The following is a 21406-nucleotide window of genomic DNA, read 5'->3' on the forward strand; positions in this document are numbered from 1 at the left end:
CAATTCTAATCAATCGATTCAATCCGGCTCAGGCTAGTTTTGTTGGTAATTATGTCGTCGTCGGCGCTACGTTCCAGATCCTGTCTTCAGACGTTGCCTGTGTGGGTGAGGGGGTTGTGCTGCCGGCTTTTCGAGACCAGATCAAACCCTTTGAAGCCATTTTAAGTAGGGTGTCAACTAGACCATTCTCAACTAGACCAGTCGAAAACTTGGAGACTGCGCCTACCAGATGAGCCCCAAGAAGGGCGAAACCGATGGGGGGCTACTAAAGGGGTTTCAGCAACCTTATGAGTAGTGCGATGTCTCGAATATCGTAGCAACTGAAAAATGAGGCGGCCCGGTGAAGCACATTCAGTTTCTTAAGAACAGCATAACTGAGATAGTAAGCTGCGTTCCAGGCGAGTCTCCCGTCAAAACTGGTGTGCAAACGAGTATATTTCGCTAAGACCAGTCGTTATTTACGCAGAAGACTGCAATTAATATATTCGGAGAGGGGCCTATCCTGTCTTTAGATGGCATGCCATTTGAATAAAGGCATGTGACTCGGCATTGAAGTATACCACAAAGCAGCCGATGCCCATCAATTATTTGACGAGCCTTCTGTTGTGACTTGCTGAACGGTATTGGTCCCTTGGCTTCCTGCTCCGCCCACTATGGTATATCAAAAGGCACGTTAGCTCTTGACAGCCCTTTATGGAGACAAAGGAAAATTAGTACAACTGTATTTACAGGGTAGTCACAGTGTTCCACGAGGTCGTGTCAGAATCTCCGTGAGGGGGCGAGAAGCGTCGAGTCGAGGGTGCTTGACTCGGATTGGCTGGCATTCAGACCAATCAGAGCATGCCTTCGTTTGGCCCGTGTCCTGCACGTCCAAATGACGTGGTGTTCGGTTATTAGGGACGGCTGGCCTCCGTACACCTTCGAAAAGCTGGTTCCTATAGGAAGGTGATAGAGTCAGGTGAAACTCAGCAAGTAGACTCGCATACGGCCTTATATTAATGTTTTTTTCCAGAGACTGTGCGAATTCTGTCACACTTCATCAAGAGCGGAGGTGGAAGCAAACTTCGTTGGAGCAAATCGACTTCAGTCAGCAACTCTCAGATATAAACCCCGCTTTAACATGCAGGTTAAATGTTAAGATACTAAGTGGATGAAAAGGAGAAAACTTGCTAGAAAAAACGATGGTAATTCGTTGAGCTGGAGCAGTTCTCGAAAACGCGCTGCAACACATTTTAAAGCCACTCGGTTGTGAAATCAGTCTCCTTAGTCGTCAGTCCATGAGCCAATCAGTCAACACGTGACCACGTGATTTAAGTCTTGTGCTTATGAGATAAGTGGTGAGAGCTAATCACACCCCTGATCAACCACTTATGACCGAACGGTAAATTGTTCAAACTGATAGCCAGGAGATTGCGAGTCCAATATTCCGTCCTGGACTCTCGTGGGGTGCGCACTGCTGTTGATTCTCAGTGAGCGTGAAACAGGTATACAGTGCCCCTCGGTTTTTCAACATAGACTGGCTTCATTTACAGAACGAACGAGAACGGTCTTGGATCACTCGAGCTGACACGTTTTGGTGTGCGGTCATCAGAAATTCATCTGAAATTCACCTGACTTCAAACCCCTCAAACTAAATTGTCGAAGCACTCACAATCCCACAAAGACCAAGGAAAATCTAACAGTGGCAACCGAGGTGAATCATCGAGTGAAGCACCCTGAAGTGGAAGACTAAGGAACGAAAAGCGATCTGGAACTAATTTGGAACCCCTCCAACCCATCAATTCAGGATTTTGGCACCCACAGTACCCGACAAGAGCCATTAATTGACACTCAACACTGATCTAGTTTGAAGAGGACTTACTGATTGGCTCCCCGTCTGTCTTACAACCTGGCCAATTCGGTGGCCTGTTCACTTGGCCTGATGAAGCTTTTGTGTCAAAAGCGAAACGTTGCCCAAAATAAAAACTGTCAATTGTTTACCAAGCTCTTCTGAAACGAGAACGAAATCTCCATTAAATACGTTCTATTTGGTGAGTTTAGATATCGCCTCTGACTGAAGATCAATCGTGTTCTGTTGAGCTGCTCTGCGCTTGTGCTGTCGACCAACTCAAAAGTACGTATTTTGCCCCAGCAGTATTGTATGCGCTGTTATCTCGCGAAATTCGTGTACATGAAAGGACTTCGTCGGAGAATATTGTGCAAAACCATCTCCTGAAGGTCTGAAGGCTGTCTGATGAGTCTCAAGAATGGGAAAGCGTCAGTGTGTCATCGAGAAGTCCTCAGCAACCTTTTCACACGTATGGATTCAGGTGCACGCAACATGCTTTGGTGGTATCAATGTCGTCCCGTACGACAAACCATCAAACTACACTAGAAGCCTATCAGACAGCCTCGGATCGATGTCAGACAGTGCCCTTCAAAATGTAGCGCGAGAGAGCCTTGGATCAAGGTCAAACAGTTCCCCTTGTGCATAAAGCACACGACCGTTGTACTTTTCGCACACACTCGCTTGTTCGCAATAAAGCTGTTGTGCTCTCTGTCGGAAAGTCTTCTTTCCGGGTGCTGGAGCGGGGATAGCAGTCAGACATAACAAGGAAGGACAGAGAATAATTCTCAGGTGTCAAAAACTGCTCCTGTGTTTCCGAGAAGTTCTCCGTAAATACATCAAATGTGAGCGGAAGAAGTTGGTCAGGGCTGGCTTTCAGCCAGACAGAAAAACAACAGACTGATTTGCATAAAGTCTGAGAAACCGAATGTTGGTGAACATTGTTCAAATGTGTTATGCCAACAGAACAGCGCATAGGACAAATTTCTCGGCTCACTGAGGCGGCGCTGTTTCCGACTGCCAACGGATATTACCAACAACATTCGCCAGTAGTATAGATTAAGTCTAAATGAACAAGAGTACTTGCATTTTTGTCCGAATATAAAACTTTTTGGAGGATTCGATAAATGTGTCCCGCTTGTTTGGTCTCAGATGGCTTGGTTAGCATCGGTCGCCAAACTGAAGTTTTGACGTTTAGAGTGCCTTAACTGTGAGGTTGGTTGGAATATGGTGCTAATTAGCAAGTATGTACGCTTACGCTTTCCATGCCCAATTCAGAGTGGCGTAAACAGAAAGGTGGCCAACCCTTGTCTTGGCAGACAAGTATGACGGAGACCACGAAACGCCAGGGTGCTGTCGGTGCTACTCGCCTTCCAGGATGGGGACCACGTGATCCTGGTTAGAGACTGCAAGATATGGCTGCCAACCGGTGTCAGTGCCGTTCTTGTTATCAGTTTCTATCCAGATCACCTGAGTGAATATCTGGAGGTATAGGCACCTCGGAATGATTGTGGTTAGCTAGCACTAAGTCCATTCCCCCTCCACATTTACTCATTTCTTTACAATAATGCTTTCAAATAAATCACGGCAGTGAAGCATCGGTGTTGGACACTAATATCATGCTGTCGATAATGATGATTGTGATGTGCAAATTACCTTAGTTCTAACGGTTAGGCGTGCCGAATCTCTCGTTTATGGTAGGATTAATGGAAACTTCGGGAACGGGGCTATGTGGTGAGTCTCAAGAATGGGGAAGCGGTCGTAGGCTATCGAGGAGTATTCAGCAACCTTTTAAGTGATATTGTCGTGCCAACCGAAACCTGAGGTCGTCTTCGTGTCACACAGTTATTTAGAGAGTGTCACGATAGATAAGTTCAGCTGGAGTTGGGTTGAGTCTCCCGTTGATACCAACTTAATCTTCAAATGAGCGCATACATTGGCCTACTCACAGCTTTGTGCTCACGTTGGTGCTAAACTTACCTGATATGCCCCATTACGGGTTGCTAAGGGACTTCCAGTTTTGGGTCAACAGTGCTACGTTCTTCTGGCTAATGATGAATGACTCTCCACTACTTCTCCCGCACTTCGGTCCACCGTTCCCTTCCTTGGTATGTCGGACTTTGTTCAAAGTCTCTTAGATAGGGTCTGCTAGAGTTTACTGGAGTTTTAACGCATGTGTCGGTCTGTTAGACTTCAGTCAAATTTGATATTCATACAGTAAGACCACGTCGGGTTTTGATATAACTCTCTTCTGAGCCAACTTTACGGTCAACTGTTGCGAGGTTTTGCCAATGCTTTCGCGCAAAATGGTTGGGGCGCGAAGTTACTGACCGAAAGGTCCGTGGTTCGAACCCAACCTCTGCCTCTCGACTTTCCCTGTCTAGGTTTGGGTTACCTGGCAGTATCCCAGCCTTCGTGCAACCCTCGGGTGGTGTGACATTTGGGTACCGGAAGGGTGCTGCAGCTGAACGATTTCCTTACTTCCCAAAGTGAATACTACTCATCAAACACGTGTGTTCCTTTTCCTGTGAAACCTCCCTTCAAACTGTGTCAAGCCTTCTGTCTGGCTGTCAAACCTAGAATCATTGTATGTGGGGGGTAGAGAACAGCGTTTAGGGCCCTATCGTGTTCCCAGATTGGTTCAGTACATCTTTGCTGAGCCTCCAGTCCTCGTGTTTCGTTGCTGAGCGGCGCATTGAGGCTGAAAATTCTCAGATCTGTTTGGTCACAAAGATACGAGAGGGACACGTGTTATGTGCACTGAGCTAATGAGGTTTCATTTGTTGCCCAAATCACTCGTATCCATGACTGCTTGAGCGGAACTGTTAAGACAGGATTGACATGAGCATAAGTCAAGCGACCTTAGTGAGCTAACTCACTCAATCGTCCAGCAGGATTTCAATGTCAGGAAGTCATCTAGTAGGGGGTTTCATGGTCACGTGATAATGTGAGTAATGAACACACTGGAAGTGAAAATGTTTTGTGATCATGGCCAAGTCACATGTGGAGCTGTAATCAGCCCGTGCCAGTTGCACAGACAACCACATGTTTCATCCAAGTCTTAATTGAACCGATCGATAACCATCGATGTGTCTGGCAGCCGGTTTGATGCCAGACAATGTCTGAGCTTGAGACAGAGTGTGAATTTCAATGTTACCATACGCACATGGTGCATGAATGTGGAAAAATTGAACTGCGCGTATAATTTCGATTCAAGTAGAATGCAAGGCTGACCTAAGCTTGGCAACTGCGTCTACCTGATGAGCCTCAAGTAGGGCGAAACCGGTCGTGAGCTGTCGAAGAATTTTCAGCAACCTTGTGAGTAGTGCATTGCGTCTATTACTGGACATACTTAGTGTTCAAATGCAGGTCTACAGGTCTGCTGTGTCTATCAAGTGCCCATATCCGGCCATCTATGGACCTCATCCCACTGCCATTGGTGAATCCATATGAACTGCATGTTTTTTCGTCCTATTCTGATTCGTTGACATTTTTTATTGAAATGCACTCATACTGAAAATATGACTCGTCAGTGAGTGCCAGTCAGTTGACAAATTAAATCCTCATCGGTTGACCTGAACAGCATCATTGGTATTGTCAGATGTGGGAATTTCCAACTTATATTTCGTCTTGTAAGTGAGACCACTCTCTGCTTAAAAAAGTAATACAATTATTTCATTCTTATTGGGAATCATCAGCAGCATGAATCTCACGAAACACAAGGAGTTTCGAACCCTTCCGGCCACCTTCCGGCCAGTGGTTGAACACACAAATGTCCGGCCTCGGGCGACTCAACATCAATGTGGCTGGCTCTCATTCAAAGTGGAATCAATCTAATGCATTCTAGAATTAGACTAATTTCACAAGATTAGTGACACTTCCATCGGAGAAGTCGTCACTCGAGTAACGTTACCAGGTGATTGGGTTTCTATGGTTGAAGGATCAATGGCACCACATCCTTTCTAAGTGAAAGCCATCCACATTGCTGATTAGCGGCTCGATTACGAGCGGTTAATTTTTCGCACTATCAGCCAGGAGATTGTTGGCTTACTCAGAGCGTGCTCACTTGTTGGCACGGATGGAGAATAGTGTCCCACATGTGAGAACTTCCGAGGAGCCGAGGTCAGGGTGTTCTCAAATTCGAAATTTCAACCACCTGTGTTTTGCATACTTTGAACACCAACCTTTTGTTATCTCTTTACAATTTCCTATAAGCTACCGGAATTTGATTAAATGCGCTGGCTTGATCACGTGTTCCGTTTGCCGACTTACTCGTAGGGTTCTTTTCGCACAACCACATGAAGGGTGGAAACGAGCCTGGGGGGAGTTTGCAGCAGAGTATGAAAACTATCAACAGCAAACTCATTTACACCGGTCAATGCCGTCTCCCTGGATGGGGACCCCGAGATGGGACATATCGATGGTTAAAGACTGTCAGGCATGGCCCAGTCGCGCCCTCAAAGACACTTGTGCATCCAAGCAACAGTCTCCAATGCAAGCTCCCCATTTAACAGTTCTGTTATATCTGCTGATTCGTCAATCAGTGGTATCTGCTGCTGACCCGCTCCAATGTCTAATGCCGGAGAAAAAAGACTCACAAAAGGGAACCCAACTGCTATATTCCGAACAAACGAGTGCGAGAGAGTGAGTGCGTACGATTGCGAGAGCAAAAATTACAACGGCCCCACACTATTTAAAGGGGACTTTCTGACGTTGATCCAGGCTGTCTGATAGGCGTTAGTGAACTCCCATCAACATCGATCGTGCCTCTATGAAAAGCCTGAGCGCTGAACACATTCGGTCGTGCTTCTGTGGCGTGCATGAACACTCATCAGGTTTTGCTGAAGTGATTGAATGATTGACTGGCCTGGATGCTTGCCGGCTTTCTTGCTGAGATTTTGGCGGAGCAATAGGTTCCGCGCGTTCTGAGGTTGCTTTCAGGAATCTGAGCTTCCTGATAAGGTCATTTGACAGTGCCGCATTTACGCACCAATCTATCAGCTCCTGCCTTCAGCGCACAGCTACCTATCCCACCTCTCCGAATCATCGGTGAACGAAACTGTGGCAACCAGGACTGCTGTGCGACAAGTACGCGGTTGTTACAGCTGATGATGATGATGATGATGACGATGTTGATGATGGTGTGCGTGCCAGTTCATCGCACTATCCGTAGGCAACCGATTGGGTGTTGTGTTGCGATATCTCGAATATCGTAGCGACTGAAACAGGATTCGACCTGATGCAGCACATTCACTTGCCTGCAAACATCACAAACGAGAGATTTAGCCGGGTTCCAGGTGCGTGTCTTGAAAAACCAAATTGGTTTGCAAATGAGTGTATTTCGCCAAACAACTATATTGTTTCTCTTTGACAAATTAAGGTAAAGCCGTAAATTTTATGCTCAAAATGCACTTTTACCTGCAAAGGAGCTATTGGTTGCAGCTACTCGAGCAGAGTTCTCCTCTCCAGACCGGTCGTTTTAAACTGTTGCTGAAAGTGGTTTTGAGTGAAAAAATAAGTGGAATTTCTTAGCTGGCTTCCGGTGCCGTCAGCTACAGAAGCCCGACTACCGTTCTAAACGATGATCAGAACCAATCGCAGGAAAACCTACAAGAGGTTGGCAACAAACTACTCTGCAATTATGAATGATTGACCTGGAGAAACATCTTCGCAGAGTTTTGCTGTACTAAACTCAGTCGAGTGAGAAAATAACGCACTATCACATGACACTTCACACAGCTAACGTGATAAATGACAATCGATGTTTGGGGATCGGAAATGGCCAATAATTGGTGCATTCCATGAACTGGAATTTCGACTTCTCAACTTGGAAGAATGAGGGAATCGTGTCCGCAACTTGATTATTTGCCCATGATGTCACCGTTTTTGGATTCTCGTATGTGAATCAAGGAAAAATAAACAGTGTCCTGTGAGGTATGTATCAGACCTTCAAAGGATTCCCTCTGAAACAGGCCGCCCCAAAACCAGGACCAACTCACTGGCTTCTTTTATGGAATAACCAGTTTTGGAAATGCAATCTCTAGCTCCCCGAAGCCCCTTGCAGTTCATACTGAACATTTAAACAAGCCATTTACCAAAACCTACAAACTGGCTGCTTTTATATCCTGGTGTCAAAAAGAAATGAGTATGTGCAGAAATTTGTTGCAGAGTTGGGTGATGGTCTCGATACATCGCTTTTAGCCACTTGCCAGACGAACGTTCTTAACTCATCCAATCAGGATGACGTATTTCTGGGTTGCTTACGATTGGTTGTGCGTTTGACAACCAATCACAAACGTCCCTTTTTTAGGAATCGATGATCGCTCACGTGACTGCTTGACTGATACTAGCAAGTTTGGCAAATGACGATGCATTGGAATCAGTGGTTTCCACTTTCTTAATATTCAAAAATACCCTGGAAGAGGAGAGCATCTCAAAAAGGTTTTCTTCTTGGTTCTGAAAAGTTTCGCTTCAAAACTACAGTAGGACAGATCAGTTCCGTAGGAGACGTTCTCTCTCTTCGTATAATAAGGCGTTGTCTCGGGAATAAAAGTGCAGAGGGAATACGCTTCCGATTGAAACTGTTTACACGGAACAAGTATCCCTAGATTTCGGCAGAAGTGACGTTGCTCGGAAGAAAGAAGTTATCCGCTATCGACCAAAATTCTTGGTGAAGTAGTGAATACATGCTCCTAAGCACTCTTCAACGCTTTTCCTATTGTCATGACTTCCAATCGGACTGAAACATTCAAGGTTCCATAATCTTTATTTGGAATAATCAGCACTGTGCCGGACGGTTGTGTCCAACCAGTAGCCGGAAGGTTGTGGGTTCGAAACTCCCTGTGTTTCATGAGATTCGTGCTGCTCACTTACCGGACGAAATATAAGTTGGAAATTCCCACATCTGACAATACCAATGATGCTGTTCAGGTCAACCGATGAGGATTTAATTTGTCAACTGACTGGCACTCACTGACGAGTCATATTTTCAGTATGAGTGCATTTCAATCCAAAATGTTAACGGATCAGAATAGGACGAAAAAACGCGCACTTCATATGGATTCAGCCATGGCAATAGGACGAGGTCCATAGATGGCCGGATATGGGCACTTGATAGACACAGCAGACCTGTAGACCTGCATTTGAACACTAAGTATGTCCAGTAATAGACGCAATGCACTACTCACAAGGTTGCTGAAAATTCTTCGACAGCTCACGACCGGTTTCGCCCTACTTGAGGCTCATCAGGTAGACGCAGTTGCCAAGCTTAGGTCAGCCTTGCATTCTACTTGAATCGAAATTATACGCGCAGTTCAATTTTTCCACATTCATGCACCATGTGCGTATGGTAACATTGAAATTCACACTCTGTCTCAAGCTCAGACATTGTCTGGCATCAAACCGGCTGCCAGACACATCGATGGTTATCGATCGGTTCAATTAAGACTTGGATGAAACATGTGGTTGACTTTGCAACTGGCATGAGCTGATTACAGCTCCATATGTGACTTGGCCATGATCACAAAACCTTTTCACATTCAGTGTCTTACTTGCTCACATTATCATAAGATCACGTGACCATGAAACCCTTCTTTCCCACCATGGAAGCTTGCAGGAAGATTGAGTGAATCGACTGATTAGCGAAATGCACCCATTTGCAAACTAATTTGGTTTTTCGGGAGACTCACCTGGAACCCAGCTGAATCTCTCGTTTATGATGGTTTTAAGCAACTGAATGTGTTGCACCAGGCTGCCTCATTCTTCAGTTGGTATGATATTCGAGATATCACGACACGTATATAAATGTGATGCACCTTTCAGCATGTGCTATTTTAGATCGAAATTCGGTGCCTCGGCTGGAGATAAACGATGGGCACCTTGCGCAAACGCTAGGACACTCGAAATTCGGTGCCTCGGCTGGAGATAAATGATGGGCAAACTCGCATTAGGACACATGAGCATTATTCAACTTAGATTCGAAATACAGCCACGGACGCCTTAGACCCTTTGTTGTCAAGCGCTCAAGCATAAGAACCAGTTCGAACAGACTTATACGAACAGAGATTTTGAAAAATCTCACTTATTTCTGAGCATTCTGTATTGGCTAAGAAATGACCTTGATTACAAAGGTAAACTCTAATGAGATCATTTTGACTTGGTCTCACAGGTCGGACTACGAACCCCTTTTGGAGGCATATTCTGATCAATATCCCTTCCAGAAGAGAACAGAAAATTACCATTTGGGCTTATCCGGTGGGTAAACAGGTGTGTTCGTCATTCTGTGTTGTCTCGTGCGAAGTGTGCAGCTGTTTTTTGGCCACTGCAAACCATCGCTGCAAAGGGGCAGATAGGTAAATAGCTTGTTGACAAGAAATCTTTCAGGACTATGGGGTCATCCCAAGGAGTGGATGAACAACAGTGAAGTGCAGATATCCTTTCCAGGCGCCCAAGGATTGTTTCACATGTCTGATACACGAAATGGTGTGCGAGCACGGCGTCTAGAATAGAGGGTTGTTCTCGATGGATCGACAGATAAAACTCCAGGGGGGAACAGAGGTTACAAACTACAAATCGATATACTCCTGATCATTAGAAGACAACACACACAGTTAAGTACCTGTTTACACGGTAAGACTCATCGTGTCAAAGTCTGCAGCTCTAGTGGTGCCCAGAAGGCTACATAACAAGCTGAGCGATGCTCACACAAATTAATAAGGACGCGCTGCGCGCTCTACTGGTTGCATCAGCACCGCGGCAGGATCAACCACACTGAAATAGAGAGCCACTAGCGAGGCGAACTGGTGACACAGCACAGAGTCAAACTCCTCAAGTTGGCGGTTTCACAAGATGGCGCGCATTAGCACCGTCAAATGCAGCTATTGAACCCCAGGTTAGAAATCTATGGCCACCTTGTAGACGACCCAGAGAGATGAACAGAACTCACGCCACATCCTACCACGGATTCTTTACGGGGAGTCCTATACAATAGCGAACGAAGTTTTTATCTGGATGTCTTTTAGCGGACAGAAGTTTGAACCACAAGTCTACCAGTAAAACGCCATTTCCCATGTGAATGAGCCGCATTCACTAAGCGTTCCGGATGGCGCAAAACTTACGGGAACTAGAACAATGAGCCAAAAGAATTATCACGGAAATAAGATTTCCTTTCTCCTCTTTATTTCATACACACTGCTAGACTGCGAAACATTGCAGGGGACTCAAAGGGGTCCGTGTGATCCGCACTGCGCCTCGATGGGGACGCTGTAAGATACGGCTGCATGACCACTTTCTGTCCTGATTGTCTGTTAAGTGTATGAAGGCGTAGACGCCTCGAAGTGATTGCGGAAGGCTATCACTGAGTCCCTTCCCATCCTCTTTCGTCCTTTTCTCCACAATAAGGCTTTCAAATAAGTCACGGTTGTGAGCAACCAAGCATTAATGTTGAGTACTGCTGGCATGCCATAATCGATGATAATCATGATGATGATGATGATGCCCCAAAAGTCTCGGCCAGTCCATAACCGAAGTGGAAGGGTGTTAGGCGGAACTCCATACGGATCCCTCTTTACCGTTCGCACTCAAGTGCTGCTACGGCCGAGAAGCCCATCCCACGCAAGATTGGCCCAGAATTCGGGACGCTTGCCGGTCCGGCATCAAGACGAGGTCTGATTGGTCGAAAGCCTGGACCCAACAGCCAATCATGACCCAGTATTGGCCGAATGCTGGTTGCCAATGCCGCATCCAGAACGCGTCAGAATTTCCAGAAAGGTATTGTCGCCTACGCTATATGTATGAAACGCTGTACGCGTGTTCCTGGCTTCGTTTTGGGCGTAAATATACCTTATGCACCTTTCGTGGTTGTTTTGACGTGAACGCTAGCTTGGGAGGCTCAGACCGAGAACTAAACTGAGAAAAATACCGTTACTACAAAGGGACCGTATGCAATCGGAAAAAAATTCACTCGGTGACAGACAACACAGTAAGACGCTTGAACGATGGCTTGAGCAAAGCTGTTGGCGTTCATTCCAACCCTACTGTGAGGATAGCGCTGCGGTGCCTAACTAGAACTTGAGAGCGCGAGTTGATACAACGACGTCACGACTTCACTCCAAAGGGGGTAGGTACTGATACCAAGATGATCTCAAGGTGAGAGAGGAGACCTTAGGTTTCTCCGTGCTCAATTGTCTATTGGAACACGTGGACGGATCAAAATTTAAGCCAGGTAGTCAACACATGCCGAGTTGTCTGTAACTTCCAACCTTTTTCTTATGTTTATTAACGCTGGCACGTTCTGTCGCTAAAGCTTGTTCACCAAGAACCCGGAGAGACCACTTCTTATATTTCAGGATTGCCGTCGGCGGGTCCCCACATATCCAATGGCTAAAACGAAATAAGATTGGCTTTTGGATAAAAAGGTGGAGAACACTATCAGAGAGGTCAGATTCCTGAAAGTAACCTCAGAACGCTCGGAACCTACTGCTCCACCAAAATCTCACTGGGAAAGCCGGCAAGCATCCAGGCCAGTCAATCATTCAATCAATTCAGCAAAGCTGATGAGTGTTCAAGGTCAATCATTCAATCAATTCAGCAAAGCTGAATTGTTCATGGACGCCATAGAAGCACGGCCGAATGTGATCAGCGTTCAGACATTTCGTAGAGGTATGATCGGTGTTGACGGGTGTTCACCAACACCTATAAGACAGCCTGGATCGATGTCAGAAAGTCCCTTTTAAATAGCGTGGGACCGTTGTAACTTTTGCTGTTGCACTCGCTTGTTCGGGATATAGCTGTTGTGTTCCCTTCTGTGCGTCTTCATTAAGGCACTGGGTACTGGAGCGGATCAGCAGCAGATACCACAGGTTGGTGAATCAGCAGATATAACAAACACAAACTGGTTGTCAATGAAATTAAAGTCATATCTAGTTGAATGATGCAAAATGATCAAGAAGGTCGTTTGGAGAATGACTTGAACCATGCAGATTACATGACCGAGCCAGACGAGTTAGTGCCGACAGCATAGTACCGGATTTCTCAGTCGCAATTCGACTCTTTGGGCTGCGGTCAAGCGGATCCTTCAGACGGGCACCGGCAACTGAGCGTTCCACCGTTCAGACCCGTCGCAAACATTACGTGAGGATAGTACATATTAGACAACATGCGAGAACATCTTACGAGTAACCGTGCATTCCCGTGTTACAAATTTAACAGTCAAGTATCCTAGGTCGAGCTTTACTTGTTCGGAAGTAACGCTTTGGTTTTATGAGACAGTATGTTTGCATTTCAGAGGAATGTAGATCACGTGTTGAAAGTAGAAATTCATTCGATGCTTGTTGGTGTGCTCTCATGATAAACCAATCCACCCCAAATCACACTTGTTCCCTCCACTTGGGCATATTCAAGTAATTCACCCCAAATCCCATTCACTACAATGAAAGTTCGAATGAACTACTATTTTCCGGTAACTCTTTGGGACTCCCCAATGCTCACGTATTCACTTCTATTTTAGACTACTTTTTCACAAAAGTAGTAAAATAAAAAAAGAAAAGTTGTCAAGGTTCAATTGGCCCAATCGGACCTGGACGGAGATATAGCCAGTTATATTGGGATTTTCAACATCAAAAAACTAACTTGCTTCGGGATTTCGATCGCCTTTCAGCTTCACACAGATGAAATACTGGAAGGCAGATGGCACGGACAATACCCAGAATTTTTGTAATCCCCTTTAGTGATCCCGTGTCAGGCTAATCTTTGGGCGGTTGTTGGCTTCGGAAACCACGAATCTAGTGTGCAAAACAGCTTCCTTTTCAAGGTGATTCGGCAACCGTTAAAGGAGGAAGGCCCATCGCTGCAAAATTATTTATAAGCAAACACCAACTAAGGAGTTACAACCTATCGGGCAGGAAAGTAAACATCTCATGTGCACATGGTTTTTAAAAACTGAACATCCTCACTCGTCGTCTTGACCTTTCGTGGATATTCATAGACTATTACACAATCGTGATCGAACACTGCAAAGCACTTCCACAGTTTCCATTAGACGCGGGGCGGAGCTTTGACACCACCAGTCTACTCACGTGCTTCATCAGTAGCATATGGCGTTACACCGGTAGCACATGACCGCGCCGCCGCATCTTGTGTCCCCATTATGCGTTCTAAGCGTGCGTTACCCGGCTGCAACTTATCTCATTGCGAAATCAACTATGGTTTTTGATATCATTGGCCAACTTAAGGTGTGCCACTATGCTACTTTTCGCACTACCCTGCTCTGAAAAGTCATCGCACGCATACATAAACCGGTGTGCGAAAACTCGTAAAGTTGGACAGTATGCATCTCTAGCCCTTGCCTCCGTTCATAGTGCAAGGCGGCGGCCTTTGTTTTATTCAGCGTTCCGGGAATTGACTTAAATTATCCTGGGATTGCCAGCATGAGCTCCGGTAATCTTGTTTGGTCAATTTGGGGGCCGTACGACGACGTCGAAAGCCGCTCAGGCATCCTAAAATCGTTTATTTTCCAGGTACTATTAACATTATAGTAGTAGGAAAATTGTCGACCTAATAGTGACTATGTAGCACCCAAAGTTGGACTTGTTATTCGGGTTGGAATCTTTCGTGGATGAAAAAAAACAGGGCTCACCGTGCTATCCGTATCTACTTGCTCACAAAAAAACTCATTTCGTAAATTATAGGACAGTTCCACAACTGGAAAAAACGCATCCAACTTTGCAGTTCATCCAATACGGCTTTCAGGGGATGCAATAGGAGGGTTATTGCATGGTACTCGGACAATATTATTCCGCATACCGTGTAACTGCTGTCGAAACTATGCACCAGTCTGCAAAATTTGCCTTGGTTTTCGGTAAACTGTTAGAGAACAAGCTGGGCAGAATACGCAACCGTCCAAAAGCAGTAAGATTTCATAGCCAACTCAGGTTGATCACGCGCCAGATTTCACCCAACCTTTCAAAGTTCGATGCTCACAAGTGAAATGTTGTCAAGCCTTTGAAAGCTAGTAAATACAAGAAGTAGAACTTTTTTAGTGCTGATATTCGGGGCAAGATGGCCCAAGTGGTTAGAGCGCGAATTTACTGATCGGAAGGTCCATGGTCCGAACCCGACCTCTGCCTCTCGACTTCCCCTGTCTAGGCTTGGGCAACCCGGCAGTATCCCAGTTCGCGTGCCTCCTTCGGGTGGCATGGTAGCTAGGCACCGAATGGGTGCCACAGTTGAACGATATTCGGAGCACGAAACGCACACTACTATCTACTTACCGAGGTCATTCTAGTTTGACACCCGTCAGGCTGCACCAAAGGCTGTCACGTCAAAGTAGGTTAATGTTTGACCCTAAACGACCTTTCTGACTTTGCCGCGTTGAACTGCTGTTCGACTCTCCACGAAACTTGGAATAACCAAATGAAAATACTTTTAAAAAACGAGTTTCAACAGAATGCTTTCTCTATAAGGGACCAGTTCCGTCAAGATCCGAGCGGATTTCAAAACTCATAAGAGGTCACCTGACAAATCAGACCCACTTTTAGGCGATATTGTGGCCAGGAATAACCAAATCCCGGTAGGACTGTAGAGATTCCCGGTCATTTCGCTCCTGAGCAGCGATAAACTAAAATGATGACGTGAGTGATAAAGGCGGAGTGGATAATGCCATTGATATCGTGCACTGATACTGGTGTCCGAAAAATGCCCATATGAAAATTAGTGACATGATTGGACCATAGTTAGATGGACACATTTTATATTGAAATACACCAATAGATCGCAACCATACTCACCAGTACAAAGATACCGGGCGGAAAGGTAATTTGGGACGCTACTGTCAGACAATTTCTGCCATAAGATCACTCGAATATGACCAGCTGAAACACTCCTGGCGAAATCGACTGAGATGACCGTTATATACTACTCATCAGTTGACGTGTACGGAGGCCAGCCGTCCCTAATAACCGAACATCACATCATTTACACGGATGTGTCACGTGCAGGACACGGGCCAAACGAAGGCGTGCCCTGATTGGTCAGAATGCCAGCCAATCCGAGTCAAGCACCTGTGACTCGACGCTTCTCGCCCCCTCACGGAGATTCTGGCACGACCTTGTGGAACGCTCTGTGACTACCCTATAAACACAGTTGTAATGATCTTCTTTTGTCTCCATAAAGGGCTATCAAGAGCTACCGTGCCTTTTGATACACCATAGTGGGCGGAGAAGGAAGCCAATGGACCGATACAAAGTTGCACTACCGTTCAGCAAGTCACAACATGACGTTGTCTTGCAAAAAAGTAATGATGTTAACTTGACCTGAGCTCAAACAATAGTGATTATAGTGGTGATAACCGTCCATCTGTAACATTCCTTCGGTGCACAGCTGCCTCCGAAGGAAGTACCAGGCCTGAGGCACTTCCGGGCTGCTCAAGCCTAGACGGGAGCAATCGAGATGCTGAGGTTTGGTTGAAACCCTCCAGTAAGCAAGTTCGAACCTTAAACGCAGAGCTATCTTGACCGCATATCGACCCGTCAGAAACCAAATCGATCAAACCAAGCCGAACTACTTCACGCTGGAGGCACCTGAATTATTACTTAGAACTAAGCGAGTTTCATTGTTTTGCCTGACACCTCTAGCGACTGCTTTGAACGTGCTGACCGAACAAACGTCCGCAGGGTCTTCCAGGACGGTCTGAAACCTGCCGGAAATTATCCTGATTAATTGTGGGTGGTTGCGAGATTTGTAGAATTCGTGCTCACATCACGATTCTTCTCTTCTCTCCTAGTGCGATCATTCCACTAATCCCACGTAAAAGTGGGAAACACTAGACTAGATATTCGCTCAGGCGTGAGCAGGTTGGTCCACTCCGGCGCGCTTATTCAGCTTTGTCTGGTGTGTGCTTGCGGAACAGTGGCAAAACACTCGGCTTGCAAGACAAACGCTCGCGGCACACAGTCCGGCATGGTTAGAAATAAGCGCAGAAGATGAGCGGAGCTCTAGGTCAAAGGTTCCACCGTTAGCTTGGACTAATCAGAATGATCGCGAATGAATAAGTGGAGCATGGTTCAAACTAGAGTAATGTGGGTGATATTTTTCAAAATTGGTAGTTTGGATGGGTTGATTAGCAGTTGACCTGTTTGCTGAGCTTGGCGATTGGCTTGCAAACGTTCGGTCATCATCCGAGCAAACATCATCAGTGGATGGGTGAATCTTGCGTTTCCGCTTGTGTATGTACAATTTCGAGGGACTAGTTAATATCCGCGACATTATTGGTTGTTTCAGGGTTACTTGATTCAGAAACTATGCAAATCCAAGCAGGAATCACCCATCCAACCGTGCACTGACGATCTGTTTGCAAGCCATATTCCAAGCTCGGCAAACGGATCAACAGCCAACTTTTAAAATCCTGCAGCCACCCGCAAAACAGCGAATTTTATGGGTGCTCGTGTCTGTCTGTAAAAATTCGAGTCCTCGTCATCGGCGGATGTTGACTGCTACTCAAACCAGCTGAATCGCTAATAAACATGATGACCCCAAGTCTTACGTTATACCTGTAACCGCGTAACCGTAGTACACATAAAAACAACATGAGATGATAAATTTATTGAAACTCACATTAACGTCTGAGTCAACGGAGAGCAGAGCAGTCCTAAATTTATGCCCAGCCCCGTATAGCGCATAACACTGGCTCGTGGCAGTTGGTCAGCATAGCTTGATTGAGCCCGACTGGCTACAAATCATAAATCAAAGGATAGCTGCTCTCAACCTCGTCTATTGTCCCATTCATATGCCTCACTGGATTGACTTCAGTGGCTGCGTCTCAGCTACTAACACCATAAAACTGCTCACGTTTCAAGCCACCTGACAATTCCGCTACCGGGCCTTACAACGAACGTCATGTGCAATGAATCGTTGACCGACAATGATAATGTTCTTGCATGAGTTATCATCGGAAATTCGAGTCATTATCCTTCCCAGACAATCGAATGATGCAGTGCCGTATCGTGAAATCACAAGATTTGCTTTATACTCCTACTATCTGTCAGTTATTTCGTTACGTCCGATAAACCGAAGCGGGCAAACGAATCCCCAATGTATCTGCCAGAGCGGCTAGTGCGTGAATACACGGGATTGGATAAGCAATGACCAATAGTTTTTCGCCATAACTCAAATGAGCACTCTTCACAGCACAAGCTAAAAAGGGACTGAAGTTGATGGCACAGCCATTATTATGCAACCCGGTTATAAACGTGTGGGCGAAGATGAGATAATCACAGAGCTGTCTTCGGGTACAGTGTAGGGTAAAACTGTTTCGCCAGTTGGTCAGGTCAATTACACCAATCACTGACGAACTTTCATTCGGAAAAAATCAATAAACATTCAGCAATAGTGAAGACACTGGGCTAACAGAAAATCCGGTTGAAAACACACATGGCTTAACCCTGACAAGCCACTCCTACCAACCACGTTATTCCGAACATGAGTAGAACTCACATCCCTCTGGTGAACACACGCTCTGAAACCGGCTTGAGATACAAAGGAAATACACTCATTTGCAAACAAACTTGGTTATGCGAGAGACTCACCTGGAACCCAGCTGAATCTCTCGTTTGTGATGTTTCCGACTGCCTAGTACTTTTAAGTGGCCCCGATTAGCTGTAAGTGAGCATTTCCCACAATGGAGCTTAAGGGCAGGGGAATTAACCAGTCACTAGGCTCCCCTGCTCAGCCAATCCTGACTGGGCGAAGCTGCAGGTGTGCAGTCGGAGACACCCAAGAAACGAAACCGCAGGCGCCACTTAAAACGTCAATGAAACTAATGTCGGTTTTACACTTCTTGTGTAACATATCAGTCCCCGAAGTTCCATCGAGCTCATTTCTCACATGATAGTGATGATAATAATGATTGAAATACACTCATTTGTAAACCAATTTGGTCTTGCTGAATCTCTCGTTCGTGATCTTGTTGAAAAACTAAATATGCTGCACCAGGCAGCCTCATGTTTCAGTCGGTACGATATTCGAGGTGTCGCGATACAGCTGAGTGTATTTCGCTAACTTCGTGCAATCGGGGGTTGACGGAAACTCGGGGACTGTGCCTACGTGATAAGCCCCAAGAAGGAAGAAAACGGTCGTGGGCTGTCGAGGAGTTTTCAGCAACCTTATGAGTAACGTAGTATGTCCGGTTGCCATGTCACCCGAAGGAAGAATAGGGGCCGAGATACTACCAGGTCATTCAAGCCTAGACAAAAGCAGTCGAGATTGGATTCGAACCACGGACCTTCCGGTCAGAAAGTTCGCACCCAACCACTGAACAATCTGACTTGAACACCAAACGGAACATATGCTGTACTAAACACTCAGTTGCAAGTTAGTTTGTCACCCATTCATGACGTCCTTCGACTGAATGTGATCGTAAGGAACAGCTCATGTTTCCACTGGCATGAGATTTAAGAGATCGGAGATTTTTTCTTCGTACGACTCTTGTAGAAAGGGTGATGAAACCTTCTGGGCAGTCCACTACCGGTTCCAACCCCCTCCTGCTTAAGCTCTTTATCCATCGAAACCTAGGAAATCGAGATGCTGCTGTAGTAACCAACGTCAGGATGACCGGAATGCATCGGAAAAAAACATCTTGTTCACTTTACAAATAACAAGAACGCGCAATCCAAGCCTATACAAACAAGAACTAGAACAGAAGAGACAAGAAAATGACGCTCCAACTGCAAGCGCATCGTGCAGCGGCCCCGTAACGACAACGAGGACCGTGACAAGCGCACGTGCAATAAAACACGTAACAAAATAATTAGAAAACTAGAAACTGGAAGTCAATGTAGCAATGTACATCCCATTCATTGTGTATTCCTCACTCACATTGTACCGGGGAGGGGAGATATAAAAAACAATTCATTGTACATATGAGCCCTTCACGGCAAATGGAGCTATGCAAGAGCTGAGAGAACAGTTGATTGGTGAGTAAATACAGTGTCCGCAGGGGGGGGGGCGGGGGATACCTCAGACAGGAGAGAATGTTGAAACCAGGGTGGACTGAGGAATGTTGATTGCACTGTCCTTGACCGAAAGACGTTGTTGTGGTTGCTGTTTTTGTTGACTGGAGGAGTTCGAGGACATGGGAGGTAAATAGGTGCTTGACGAGGAGGATGAATGAAGTAGGGGGATGTCTTGCTGGAGGGCGGATCGAGAGTGACACTGGGATGTGACCCTACACACAGAAAGGGTTGGGAAAGAGGGGGGTTTCGTGNGATGGTGGTGGTGGACGGAGCGCAGCTGGAATGTGGAAGGCAACTGAGTTGAGAGGCGGAAGACGTGTGGATCGTTGTGGGGAGCGATGAGTCGGACGACGATGGAAGAGTAGTCCTGGAGTGTTCAAGGATAGTGAAGAACAGCTTCATCGGTTGAAGTCTGCGCCAAGAATAGAGACAGGCCAGATCGGATAGGGTATATTCAGGCCTGAACAAATCGTCCGTGGTAAAGAATAAGGCAACCTTGTGTTCGTTCGGCTCCAGACCGAACTTGACTCGAATCAGTTTTTCCAAATGGGCCACGGTCAGATCGGGAGGACAGAGTAAATAAGTTGATCGGCATGTCAACGGAGAGGTGTTTAGCTGATGTAGTACTGGATTCATTCCGGATTGTTCAGTGGGCTGCCAGTATTCCAGCTCAATACTTATGTGTTCCTCTTCCTGGAGAACATAGGCGTTCAAAGTGATTTCGCCCTTTTTCTCCGGGCTGAGGGACCGAGTCTCGGCGGTTGGGTGATCTAGAATTTGAAGAACAAACAGATATAGAAACGGTACTAGGCGGTCGGATAATGTGGCTGGTATACATGGAATGTGCTAAATCAGATTAAATTATCTCGCATGTCTGTTTAGTAACCCCTATATCTGACCCAAAAAAGAGCATAGTCCCAGGAGAACCAAAAATGCTACGAAGCGGATGTTGCATCTCCATAATGAGGACTTTGTCACCAAATATATTTGTACGGAGCCACTACAGATTGCTTGGGATCTGGTGTGTAATATGGCCAATCATGGGAAGAGCACTAATCACGCTCCAACCCGATTTGCTGGTTCTCCGATCTGTGCCGTCGAGCCTGTTTACAAAATCAAGCACCGGCTGATATAGCACATGCTGTTTGGGGGTGCTTTCAAAAAACAGAAATTACACTCGAGGGGGGTACAATTGTGCTTTTGACGGCGTTCACCAGCCGAGAACTTATTGAGACGCCAGATTCACCCACCCTTACAAGTCCGTCTTCCTCCTCCCATGTCCACCTGGTGAGTTCGACGAATAGGTACAAAAGATTACGTGTAAATGAGTTTACTGGGGTCCGAACACACAAATTAAAATAACGTCTGGTTTCACTTCAAGCACACAGTCTCCACAAAGATAGATCCTTATGACTTCAGCAACGATCATTTTGTTTAATCAATTGCATCCAAGCTATTGCCTTCAATGTTCCCTTCCCAACACCCCCCCACTTGACAGCCCACTGACAGTGCTGGATTTATACACCAATTTATCAGCTCCCGTCTCCAATGCGCAGCTACCTACCCCCCCCCCAAA

At 46.0% G+C, this 21406-nt stretch overlaps 1 protein-coding gene across 1 annotated transcript in view; it reads right to left on the reverse strand.

Annotated features, from left to right (window-relative positions):
• Positions 1-19761: 19761 nt before the first annotated feature.
• The window catches only part of T265_05717 (hypothetical protein), a gene marked incomplete at both ends in the record, with an annotated part of 9053 nt that continues 7408 nt past the window's right edge, over positions 19762-21406 (reverse strand). The window contains one exon of the mRNA XM_009170790.1: positions 19762-20600. Coding sequence (XP_009169054.1) covers positions 19762-20600 — 839 coding nt within the window. The remainder of the gene's footprint in view (positions 20601-21406) is intronic.

This window comes from Opisthorchis viverrini (assembly GCF_000715545.1).
Source record: "Opisthorchis viverrini unplaced genomic scaffold opera_v5_113, whole genome shotgun sequence".
NCBI classification, from domain to species: domain Eukaryota; kingdom Metazoa; phylum Platyhelminthes; class Trematoda; order Opisthorchiida; family Opisthorchiidae; genus Opisthorchis; species Opisthorchis viverrini.